The 13,236-nt window shown below is 41.4% G+C and overlaps 1 protein-coding gene across 1 annotated transcript; it reads right to left on the bottom strand.

Moving 5' to 3' along the window:
* Nucleotides 1-10,162: 10,162 nt before the first annotated feature.
* Nucleotides 10,163-13,023, bottom strand: LOC110492876 (mpv17-like protein 2). The gene is made up of 5 exons (XM_021567371.2): nucleotides 12,595-13,023; nucleotides 12,060-12,221; nucleotides 11,463-11,539; nucleotides 11,175-11,303; nucleotides 10,163-10,610 (listed from the first exon to the last, which is right to left on the bottom strand). The coding sequence occupies exons 1-5, from the start codon at nucleotides 12,782-12,784 to the stop codon at nucleotides 10,509-10,511; spliced, it is 660 nt and encodes a 219-aa protein (XP_021423046.2). The 5' UTR covers nucleotides 12,785-13,023; the 3' UTR covers nucleotides 10,163-10,508.
* Nucleotides 13,024-13,236: the final 213 nt, after the last annotated feature.

Here is a 13,236-nt window from a genome sequence, read left to right as displayed (position 1 = left end):
GTCCGCACCTTTGGGGGGGGGTACTGTCACGCCCTGGCCATAGAGAGGCTTTTTATTCTCTATTTTGGTTAGGCCGGGGTGTGACTAGGGCATTCTATGTTCTTTTTTCTATGTTTTTGTATTTCTTTGTTTTTGGCCGGGTATGGTTCTCAATCAGGGACATCTGTCTGTCGTTGTCTCTGATTGAGAACCATACTTAGGTAGCCTTTTCCCACCTGTGTTTTGTGGGTAATTATTTTTCCGTTTGTGTGCACCTCAGTTACGTCACGTTCTTTGCTGTTTACCTGTTTGTTTTTTGGTTATTTCAGTTTCACTTTCATTAAAAGATGTGGAACTACATGCACGCTGCAACTTGGTTGATTTATGACAGGGAGTTTGAGGATAGCGAGTGACATAATTATTCTACAAAACAATTAAAATCCTTCACAAAATCCTTAACATCCATTCACATAACTTTCTTAATGCGTCAGCTATTATTTAATATCTACTGTTTAAATGATTTGAAAAACATCAATTGAATTCCTAAAAATACAGACAACATACCTAAATAAAGCAGCATTGTCTGAGAAAATAATCACGAGCTAGGTTTCCATCCAATTAGCGACAGATTCTCATGCGAATATTAAAAAATCTGCATAAAGAATACATTTTCATGTACGGAATAAAAAACTGTTCAGTGTATTTTCAACTCTAACGAACTCTACAAAAACTGTTGCGTTAAATAGCAAACGTGCACAGTGGCGAATCGTTATTCAGGGCCCCGCCTGTTTTGAGCCCCATATTGTTAACATAAAATATATATATATATATGTTATTGTTTTGGGTGGGGGCATGCCTGTTTTGCATGTTATTTTGGCATTAGTACATGTCACAAATCAGTTTGGAAACAATGTAAAAAATATATAATTGAGTTAAAAAAGCCGCATACAAACATGGTTTCTCTTTTGTTTTCTTGAGTAAGGCAGCTTCAAAATGCAGGTGTTTCAGCCTAGCTCTGTGCTTTCTGTGGTGGTGGGGCAAGCCAGCAGAAACTATGGACCAATTTGGCCATTATTGGCTCAGTGTTTTGTCACTCATGGGGACACTACGTTCCCATGAGTTAGACCTCGACAGTGGCGATTTTAGCATGTAAATCTTGGTGCGGCAAACTCAACCAAGAAAATGTTTTGGGATGCATGCCAGCAAAGCCACTAAACAATACATTAATTGCACTATAACGGCATCAAGCGGTGCCCACCAATTGTTAGGGCCTACATAAAGCTGTCCAAACAGCAGAGATTTCTTTCCAGCACAATGGAGTGAATCCTTACCACGCTACACCTGGCTATCAGCGGAGTCTTGTCTGGCAACGAAACAATTCATTCAGCCTCGTTTACTTCCTTTTTAAAAAACATAGCTGATATGGCTGACCATATCTCCCTGGCATATTACATCATTTATGCAGCAGCATATAAGACATTTTTGGACTCACCTTGTTGGCAAATTTTGTCATCAAAGAAAGAGATTTACAATTCCGCGTTGGATGACTGTTCAAAACGTATTTTCCAAGTCTGACATCCCAGTTGCAATGCTTACGGTTTGCCACTGTCACCGATTCCTTCCTTACAACTCATTGTTGAATTTGCGATTTCCAACTTATTGTGTAATATTTATGTCCAATGGCGGTTGAGCACTGATACGTTTGATCTATTATTTATCATCATTATTTCTCTTCACATGACAAGGATTAAAAAGGATTTGCCAGTAGATTGTCTACTTGGTTTATCATGATGACTGCTAGCTAAGATTTTGAAAGTAAGATGTTGACATGATCAGTCTAATCAAAGCTACTGTAGATATAATGTGATTTGACGTCATTTTATTTGTGGCCAATGATGTTGAGCCTTATTGGAAGGGCACTTCTAATGTAACTCCATGGCAGCACCCAAAGGGCTCATATTCTTGATGTTTATCCTTACTAAAGGCGGGTGATGTAGTGTCCCCATGAGCGACAGAACAGGGAGCCAATCACGGTGCAATGCTGAGCCAATCATGGTGCAATGCTCCTATTTTCTGCTAGCCTGCCCCACCACCACAGAAAGCACTGAGCTAGGCTGAAACACCCGCATTCTGGAGCTGCCTGTTTGTATGCGGCTTTATTAACTCAATGATATATATATTTTTTACATTGTTTGCAAACTGATATGTGACACGTATTAATGCCAAAATAACATGTAAACAGGCAAGCCCCCCAAAAAACAACATGTATACCTTTTCCCCCCCACCTGCCATGAATGACGGGTCACCACTGGACCTCGAAAATTCTCACCCCTTGGGTGCTTCCATAGAGTTACATTAGAAGTGCCCTTCCAAGAAGGATCAAGGTCATTGGCCACAAATAAAATGACGTCAAATACGTTACATGTACAGTAGCTTTGATAGGACTGATCATGTCAACGTTATACTTTCTGAATATTAGCTAGCAGTCATCATCATGAATCAAGTCGACAATCTTTTTTTATTGTTTTTTAAAATTTATTTCACCTTTATTTAACCAGGTAAGCAACTGTGACCTGGCCAAGATAAAGCAAAGCAGTGCAACAGAAACAAAAACACAGAGTTACACATGGAATAAACAAAAGTACAATAACACAATAGAAAAAAAAGAAAGTCTATATCCATTGTGTGCAAATGGCATGAGGAGGTAAGGCAATAAATAGGCCATAGTAGCAAAGTAATTACAATTTAGCAGATTAACACTGGAGTGATAGATGAGCAGATGATGATGAGCAGATGATGGTGTGTAAGTAGTGATACTGGCGTGCAAAAGAGCAGTAAAGTAAATTAAAACAATATGGGGAATGAGGTAGGTAGATTGGGTGGGCTATTTACTGATGGACTGTGTACAGCGATTGGTTAGCTTCTCAGATAGCTGATGTTTAAAGTTAGTGAGGGAAATGTAAGTCTCCAGCTTCAGCAATTTTTGTCATTCGTTCCAGTCACTGGCAGCAGAGAACTAGAAGGAAAGGCGGCCAAACAGGTGTTGGCTTTGGGGATGACCAGTGAGATATACCTGCTGGAGCGCGTGCTACGGGTGGGTGTAGTTATCGTGAACAGTGAGCTGAGATAAGGCGGAGCTTTACCTAGCATACACTTATAGATGACCTGGAGCCAGTGGGTCTGGCGATGAATATGAAGCGAGGGCCAGCTTACTAGAGCATATAGGTTGTAGTGGTGGGTGGTATAAGGCGCTTTGGTAACAAAAGAGATGGCACTGTGATAGACTACATCCAATTTGCTGAGTAGAGTGTTGGAAGCTATTTTGTAGATGACATCGCTGAAGTCGAGGATCGGTAGGATAGTCAGTTTTACTAGGGTAAGTTTGGCGGCGTGAGTGAAAGAGGCTTTGTTGCGAAATAGAAAGCCGATTCTAGATTTCATTTTGGATTGGAGATGTTTGATATGATTCTGGAAGGAGAGTTTACAATCTAGCCAGACACCTAGGTATTTGTAGTTCTCCACGTATTCTAGGTCAGAACCGTCCAGAGTAGTGCTAGTCGGGCAGGCGGGTGCGGGCAGCAAACGGATGAAAAGCATGCTTTTAGTTTTACTAGCGTTTAAGAGCAGTTGGAGGCCACGGAAGGAGTGTTGTATGACATTGAAGCTCGTTTGGAGGTTAGTTAACACAGTGTCCAAAGAAGGGCCAGATGTATACAGAATGGTGTCATCTGCGTAGAGGTGGATCATGGAATCACCCGCAGCAAGAGCGACATCGTTGATATATACAGAGAAAAGAGTCGGCCCAAGAATTGAACCCTGTGGTACCCCCATAGAGACGGCCAGAGGTCTGGACAACAGGCCCTCCGATTTGACACACTGAACTCTGTCTGTGAAGTAGTTAGTGAACCACGCTATGCAGTCATTTGAGAAACCAAGGCTATTGAGTCTGCCGATACGAATACAGTGATAGGACAGAGTCGAAAGCCTTGGCCCAGGTCGATGAAGACGGCTGCACAGTACTGTCTTTTATCGATGGCGGTTATGATAATACGAAAGAGAGGTTGAACAGACTGGTAATAGGGATTGCAACAACGGTGGAGGACTACGTCCGTCCTAGCTCACTCATTAATGTCTTAAAATAAATTACAGATTGCCTCTTATTCGTTTATCGTCCCTTAATGCCATAGTTTTTACATCTCAATTGTCATTAGAAACCACATACAGTATGTTTAAGCAAGTCAGCCATATCAGCTATGTTTTAAAAAAAGGCAGTAAATAAGGTTGAATGAACTGTTTCGCTTCCAGACTGTTTTGCTGCACTTTTGAAATGTACAGCGACAGACTTCAGAACATGTGCTGTTCTTACAGTGTTCTCCTTGTACACCAAGTCAGAACCGCTGATAGCCAGGTGTAGCAGTGATAAAATGTTGGGAGAAATGTATGTAGCTCTGACAGTTTGTGGGCACGGTTTGTCACCGTTATAGTGCAATTAATGTATTGTTTTGTGTTGTGTTGTGTAGTGGCTTTGCTGGCATGCATCCCACTTGTATTTTTTTTTTGCCCCAACAAGATTTACATGCTAAAATCGCCACTGAATGTGCCTACATATCTGGTCCTGGCATGTACGCTCATTAGCTAACAGGTGGCAGATACAGTGCAGGTAGGTTGTGCGGGTAGGCTAGTCTATGATGAGATTATTATGGACGCGAGCTTGAAATAATAGGTTTATTTGTCAAACGGCATTCAAGCATTGATCATCATGTCACGAGAATAAGACCGTTGATAGATATTGAAAAGGTGCATCAAGATCACAGTGCACTTCCAACACCCTGTGAAGTTCATCATAATTTATTTCATCTATAGCCAAATAAACTGTATGGTTTAACAAGTCATCGTGGAAGGACCACACACCATATCATCGCGTGACTCCAAATTTACTTCGATATGATGGTTATTAGGTACAGTTGAATTCGGACATTTACATACACTTAGGTTGTATTCCAACACTCTACCTAAAACTCGTATTTCAATCACTCCACAAATTTCTTGTTAACAAACTATAGTTCTGGCAAGTCGGTTAGTATATCTACTTTGTGCATGACACAAGTAATTTTTCCAACAATTGTTTACAGACAGATTATTTCACTTATAATTCACTGTATCACAATTCCAGTGAGTCAGAAGTTTACATACAGAAAGTTGACTGTGCATTTAAAAAGTTGTCATGGCTTTAGAAGCTTCTGATAGGCTAATTGAGTCAATTAGAGGTGTATCTGTGGATGTATTTCAAGTCCTACCTTCATACTCAGTGCCTCTTTGCTTGACATCACAGTAAAATCAAAAGAAATCAGCCAAGAGAAAAAAATTGTAGACCTCCACAAGTCTGGTTCATCCTTGGGAGTAATTTCCAAACACCTGAAGGTACCACATTCATCTGTACAAACAATAGTACGCAAGTGTAAACACCATGGGAACACGCAGCCATCATACCACTCAGGAAGGAGACGCGTTCTGTCTCCTAGAGATGAAAGTAAAGTGCAAATCAATCCCAGAACAACAGCAAAGGACCTTGTGAAGATGCTGGAGGAAACAGGTACAAAAGTATCTATATCCGGGCCTCCCGAGTGGCGCAGTGGTCTGAGGCACTACATCGCAGTGCTAGCTGTGCCACTAGGAATTCTGGGAGTCCAGGCTCTGTTGCAGTCGGCCGCGACCGGGAGGCCCATGGGGCGGCGCACAATTGGCCCAGCGTCATCCGGGATAGGGAGGGTTTGGCCGACAGGGATATCCATGTCTCATCGCACACTAGCGACTCCTGTGGCGGGCCGGGCGCAGTGCACTCTGACACGGTCGCCAGGTGTACTGTCATGGCTGTGTGGAGAGATGGACCAAGGCGCAGCGTGCTCTGAGTTCCACATCTTTATTTTTTTGAAACGTACAAAACTAAAAGGAAACAAACAACGAAACGTAACGTAAGAGGTTCGACATGCACTAACTCAAATCAAGATCCCACAAAACACAGTGGGGAAATGGCTGCCTAAATATGATCCCCAATCAGAGACAACGATTAACAGCTGCCTCTGACTGGGAACCATACCAGGCCAACATAGATAGTAACACACGCGGACATATGCAGGTAGCCGAAAGACAGGAATTCCCTGTTAAGCAGAGATAGCTTCCACCCTACATCCCTGAAAAATAACCTCCCTGTCAGCCAATACAGTCGCGTACGCAATATCTTTAGTCCACAGTGACTATGACAAACAAGCCGACTGTCTGGATGGGCGTTTCAGACAGCGGGGTTACCCAGAGGAATGGCTTCATGACGCAAGGGACCGTTACAAGAATATGAACCAGGATGACAGCCTCAAGCCCAAATCACCCCACCCCCTGACACACGAGTTTAATGCTTCCTTCAATACTCCCCACTTGGCAAACAGTTCGACCATATCATTAAAAAACACTGGCACTTCTTGAGCACTGATCCACAACTGGAAAAGACGTTGAAAGAAGCCCACGTGATGTCTTCAGACGCCCCCCAACATCAGTCAAATGGTGGTGCTGTCTGATCTTCCAGCAGTGCCACATAGCACCTTTCTAGACAATGTGACCTACGGTAATTACAGATGTGGCCGATGTATCCAGTGTCACTTTACGAACAAATGCACAATGTTCAATCGCCCTATCACGGGCAAGGCCATTAAGATTAAGGCCACCATTGTGTGAGCCACAAAAAAAATTACTATTAAAGATCAATTGTATTTGTGGTCTACGCTATGTAGGAAAAACGAAACGAGCTCTGAAAACAAGGATAGCAGAACACAGGAGTAATATTAGGACTCTTGACCATAGAAACCCTGTGGCTGCGCATGTCATGGCGGCTCGTCACAACATCAACTTTCTGAGATACATTCTACTGAGCATAGAATTGTATTGGATTCACCGTTTGTCCACCGTGTTTCCTAAAGGTCTGAACCAAGAGTTTGATATCAGACCATATCTTACATGTTAAGTTGATTTGTCCTGCCATCCAGGTCCCCACTTTGTCATGTTGTACATATTAGATTTTCTGTAACTACTAGGCCCTACATGTGTCCATCTCATTGATATTAATTACAAGTTGTTTTTGAAATAGGTCACTGTAATTGTATCTACGGCCACCGCGCGTAATTGTCTTTTGGACGGGTATTCCAACAGTTTCCAACGTAATCTTTTTTTTATAGTTACCTAGGTTAACTTGGACTATTTGTATGTATATAACCCTTTATGACCATATGTACCTCTGTGATTAATTATGATTGACTATGCAAAAGTGAATAGAATTGTTTCCACACCAACGATGCGTCATGTGCAAAATGGTCATGTGAGGTGAAATATTTTAACGTTTAATGTGCATAATCAGTGTGCGGGCCTTCCTGTTCTTTACACTTCAACACGCGCAGCCTTCCATGCACAATAAGTCCATTTGATGGAAACATCTCTGGTGGGAAAATGTCCATATTGTTTTATGCAGATTTTAAATTAAAATCTGTTGCAAATTGGATGCAAAGTTAAGCCTCTGTCAGTATTCTTAAATCAACAGTGGGAGGAATTCCTCACTACACACAAGTGTTTATGGGTAATATTTTATAATACTGAATGTATAACCACTTATCTACCAAAAACGCAATAGTGGAAAAAGTACCCCATTGTCATACTTGACTAAAAGTAAAGACAACTTAATAGAAAATGACTCAAGTAAAAGTGAAAGTCACCCAGTAAAATACGAGTAAAAGTCTAAAAGCCTTTGGTTTTAAATATACTTAAGTATCAAAACTAAAATAATCATTTTAAATTCTTTATATTAAGCAAACCAGTAGCCACAATGTTCTTATATTCTTATTTACAGATCGCTAGGGGCACATTCCAAAACTCAAGACATTTACAAATGAAGCATTTGTGTTTAGTGAGTCCACTAGATCAGAGGCAGTAGGGAAGACCAGGATGTTCTCTGGATAAATATGTGAATTGGACCATTTTCTGTCCTGCTAAGCATTCAAAATGTAACAAGTACTTTTGTGTGTCAGGGAAAATGTATGGAGCAAAAAAAGGACATTTATTTTCTTTAGGAATGTAGTGAAGGAAAAGTAAAAGTTGTCAAAAATATAAATAGTATAGTAGAGACCCAAAAAACTACTTGAGTAAAAATACTTTCAAGTACAACTTAAGTACTTTGCACTACTGCAAAACTGTCATAAAAAAAAAATACCTGTCACATATCCTTTGATCCCTTTCAATCATTTTTTTTTTCACAGTTGTAATGTATTATTTAAGAGTAATCAGGTCAGACAACTACACACATTTTAAAATTTTGTATTTAAAAAACAAACAAACATTAAACATGTTAATCACAGCATTTTACTGATTTTTTTCCACCCAACTATGCAAATAAGAGATCATAGATTGATATGTAATATGAACGGACTGTGCACAATCTATCGTTTCCATTCAACACATTTGCCATAACTTACCAACTATGTAAATAAATACATAGAATTCTTCATTTAACTGTTGAATATGTAAATCCTTTCAAAAGTAATAGAACGTGTATTTAACCATCATTGCTTCAAGTTTTAAATTGTTGTGAAAAACATCTACATCACTGTGACTAACCATAGAGGTCACTAGAACAATCATCTTGCAGTAAAACATTGAATACTGGAGTAATTGATATCTTTCATTATTCAGATAAACTTATTGGTCCATTTGAAATCCTGAGACAAATATTAGGCAGTAGTGAATCACTTTTAAGGCAAGATTGGTACCTTAAACAGTAGGATAACAGTATTTGATTATAGTTAATGTGGCTGGAAATAATTAAACCAGAAAAGTTACATGACACATAACTAATTATACACGCATGAAATTATACACCTTCCAGTGCGCAAGAGATAACTGTTCCAAGCATGAAACATTGATCTTCAACTACACTGCTCAAAAAAATAAAGGGAACACTAAAAAAACACATCCTAGATCTGAATGAATGAAATATTCTTATTAAATACTTTTTTCTTTACATAGTTGAATGTGTTGACAACAAAATCCCACAAAAATTAGCAATGGAAATCAAATGTATCAACCCATGGAGGTCTGGATTTGGAGTCACACTCAAAATTAAAGTGGAAAACCACACTACAGGCTGATCCAACTTTGATGTCATGTCCTTAAAACAAGTCAAAATGAGGCTCAGTAGTGTGTGTGGCCTCCCTACAACGCCTGGGCATGCTCCTGATGAGGTGGCGGATGGTCTCCTGAGGGATCTCCTCCCAGACCTGGACTAAAGCATCCGCCAACTCCTGGACAGTCTGTGGTGGATAGAGCGAGACATGATGTCCCAGATGTGCTCAATTGGATTCAGGTCTGGGGAACGGGCAGGCCAATCCATAGCAGCAATGCCTTCCTCTTGCAGGAACTGCTGACACACTCCAGCCACATGAGGTCTTGCATTAGGAGGAACCCAGGGCCAACCGCACCAGCATATGGTCTCACAAGGGGTCTGAGGATCTCATCTCGGTACCTAATGGCAGTCAGGCTACCTCTGGCGAGCACATGGAGGGCTGTGCGGCCCCCCAAAGAAATGCCACCCCACACCATAACTGACCCTCCGCCAAACCGGTCATGCTGGAGGATGTTGCAGGCAGCAGAACATTCTCCACGGCGTCTCCAGACTGTCACGTCTGTCACATGTGCTCAGTTTGAACCTGCTTTCATCTGTGAAGAGCACAGGGCGCCAGTGGCGAATTTGCCAATCTTGGTGTTCTCTGGCAAATGAAAAACGTCCTGCACGGTGTTGGGCTGTAAGCACAACCCCCACCTGTGGACGTCGGGCCTTCATACCACCCTCATGGAGTCTGTTTCTGACCGTTTGAGCAGACACATGCACATTTGTGGCCTGCTGGAGGTCATTTTGCAGTGCTCTGGCAGTGCTCCTCCTGCTACTCCTTGCACAAAGGCGGAGGTAGCGGTCCTGCTGCTGGGTTGTTGCCCTCCTAAGGCCTCCTCCAGGTCTCCTGATGTACTGGCCTGTCTCCTGGTAGCGCCTCCATGCTCTGGACACTACGCTGACAGACACAGCAAACCTTCTTGCCACAGCTCGCATTGATGTTCCATCCTGGATGAGCTGCACTACCTGAGCCACTTGTGTGGGTTGTAGACTCCGTCTCATGCTACCACTAGAGTGAAAGCACTGCCAGCATTCAAAAGTGACCAAAACATCAGCCAGGAAGCATAGGAACTGAGAAGTGGTCTGTGGTCCCCACCTGCAGAACCACTCCTTTATTGGGGGTGTCTTGCTAATTGCCTATAATTTCCAACTGTTGTCTATTCCATTTGCACAACAGCATGTGAAATGTATTGGAAATCAGTGTAGCTTCCTAAGTGGACAGTTTGATTTCACAGAAGTGTGATTGACTTGGAGTTACATTGTGTTGTTTTAGTGTTCCCTTTATTTTTTGGAGCAGTGTATTTGGAGTTCAGTACTAGGGCTAAACCTACTCCTCAAACCGTTTAGCTGGAGCGATGGGCCCAACAGCCTCCTGGGTCACCTCTATGACACCACTGTCAAGAACGAGCTCTCCTGGTTGATCATCTTCCTGTCAAAAGACCAATAGAATGGATTAAAAATATACACGCAGGATGTACTAGAATTCTATCAGTGTATTGTCCTTATGCGTTAGTGTATTTGACAGAGAAGTTAATTAAGGGGGTTTTGCCTGACGAGTCAAACTGAATTCTTCCGCTGCTCTATTGTTCGCTACATATTTTGGTCTGAGACTGCCATCATTGAAGTCGTTTGTAGTGACGTCAAAATGAGGGGGTGGGTTGTGTAAAACCAAGGTCATCAGCAATTAGATCATCTCTAACCAATCAGTGTGTCAAAGCTAAAAACACATTTTCGAAATTCTGCTTTACATGTGTTCTGGCTCTGGTCCAACCCATCGGTTTCTGGGACCAATCAGATGGTCTAGAATGGATTTCCATTATAGAAATTGTCTGGGAGGTACTCAGATCTAGAATCATTGCAGAGAAGAAACTACCTTCCGGGTATTCCGTGGGGTCAGGCTGGAGGCCCGGAGCAAGGAGTTTGGGTAGCCAGGCAAAAGGGAGCTATGTTTCCCTACTGATTCCAATATCTCTCTGACTACAGTCCGACTTACTCTGTGTTTGAGGTAAGACAGGTAGGTGTCCCAACCCAGGGTTATTGTGTTCACATAAAGGACCCGGTATTGGGGTGAAAGGAAATAGAAGTTGATCAGCTGTGCGGCAGGCCAGACACACCAATCAGCCTACGGTAAGAAACACATTAATAATTAAAAATATCATAACCTCAGTCAAATCAACCCTCTGTATTCTCTAGTGTCATCATAGATACATCAGCATAACATATAAGATGGTAAAATTGAACAAGGAATACATTATACATCATACAGGACTGTAGTACTTACCTTATAGAACTCCCAGAACTTCTCTTTGAATTCCAGCGCGCCTTTGGATAGACCGTGTCCCTCCATTACTCCCATGCCTGCAATAAACAAAGGTGAAGGATGGGTGCATTGACTGCATGAAAGTCTGGGATATCTACCAAATGATTAAAAAGTATTTAGTCAGTATAAAAATGGAAACACATAGGCTACAGATAACATCCAATCACAATAGTAAGGGTTTGGTACCCATATCAGTTGTTTGTTACCTTAATGCCATTTGTCATATTCTTGGCAAACTTTGACCCACTCTTTAACATCTAGTATTGACGTACGGTACACAAACCCTTATACCTCACTAGTGGCTTGATGCAATTAAACTGACTCCACACACACACAATGCTTTCACATTCAGAACATTTCACCCCCGAGCCCATCCTAATCCCAATGTGAAAAGTCCTATAGATACACAAAACTAGGAAAGGCTGAAGGCCTATTTGTTCTTGCACTAAGACAATCAAATATTGCACATGAGAATGTTATTTGCAGTTATTTTAATGCAAAAATAAATTATACCTTGTATAAATGTAAACCAAAAGAGCTTTTGCATTTCATTCTCACCTAAAAAGTACCAAGCTCCAAGGATTGGTGAGCAAACTAGCTGGTCCACTAGGACTTTCTTGCCTACAGTGTGCAAGGCTTTGCCAATGTAGATTTTATCCAGCCATGAATACCAGTAGTGGAGGACAGGTCCCATAGAGCAACCCACTCCAAACATATGCCCTAGGGAAAATAGAAAATAAACTATTGACAGAAGTACCTCAAAATATTTTCTACATGCATCTATCAAGGATGGGGTATGATGTCAGCTCTAGTATAAAAATAAACATTGTGCCAAGAGCCCAATGCTAATGGAACAGGTGGTAGCTGCACTCGGCCTACTGATGCAGCCAAATATATTGGCACCACTTGAATTTCATAATGCAAAGGGATAAGAACGCTGTTTTTTGGGGGTTGAATTGACATTTTATTTATTTTCAAAACAAATACACGTGTGTACGAACACCAAAAGTTTTACATTTCAACTTGCTTTATAATAAACAGTGAATGGTGCCAATATATTTGACCGCAACTGTACCCAATTTGATATTCTTACCTGTGCGACTCCAGTCACGAATTTTCTGAGGATCTTTCATTTTTTCCCTGGTTTGCTGTATGATATCTCCCAGAGACAACATAACACCTCCACTGAGGGTGTTTGTTAAAATGAGCAATCTTCCTTGTAACAGTGGTTTCCAATAGAATGAAATCCGCACAAGAACATTTTTACCTCGAGGAATTACCATGATTAATATACAGGAGACCAGTCATCTGCAACGCATTAACTAGCTAACTCTGGCTCGTGCATGCCTGGCAAATGTTGATCACACGCTAATCAATATCTACTTTTGAAAGTATCGAAATCGAACCCATCTGATGTAGCAGTTTAGCTGACACACTAGTTGAGTTAAAATAGTAAGTAAAGTGAATGAGAACTGACTCACTTCCGCATCAGCACATGTAACTTTATACCTCAGTGATGTAACTACCACAGAGTTTCCCTGTGTTCCAGGCAGATTTGATGTCCTGAAATCACACACTGCCACCTAGTGTTGACAGTTACATTTGTTGTTTTCAGGCCCTACTGCACTTGCAGCTAGCTAGTGGCCAGCTCAACAATACAATAACATTTTAAATCTGTGAATTAACTTGACTTACTGTGCACGAAGGTCTATTGATATAGATTAGCGTCTTTATA

The sequence above is a fragment of the Oncorhynchus mykiss genome, chromosome 1 (assembly GCF_013265735.2).
Source record: "Oncorhynchus mykiss isolate Arlee chromosome 1, USDA_OmykA_1.1, whole genome shotgun sequence".
Lineage (NCBI taxonomy): Eukaryota > Metazoa > Chordata > Actinopteri > Salmoniformes > Salmonidae > Oncorhynchus > Oncorhynchus mykiss.
Note: the sequence above shows the minus strand (reverse complement) of the source record. Positions and strands in the feature narration are given on the sequence as shown.

Bases quoted from the DNA above. Each gene is read 5' to 3' on its own strand.
- LOC110492876 (XM_021567371.2), bottom strand. From the start codon at position 12,784: ATGGTAATTCCTCGAGGTAAAAATGTTCTTGTGCGGATTTCATTCTAT. The intron at 11,540-12,059 runs GTGAGAATGAAA...TGTTTATTGCAG, and splicing joins TGGAGCTTGGTACTTTTTAG to GCATGGGAGTAATGGAGGGA. The intron at 10,611-11,174 runs GTAAGTCGGACT...GTCTTTTGACAG, and splicing joins TGTCTTACCTCAAACACAGA to GAAGATGATCAACCAGGAGA.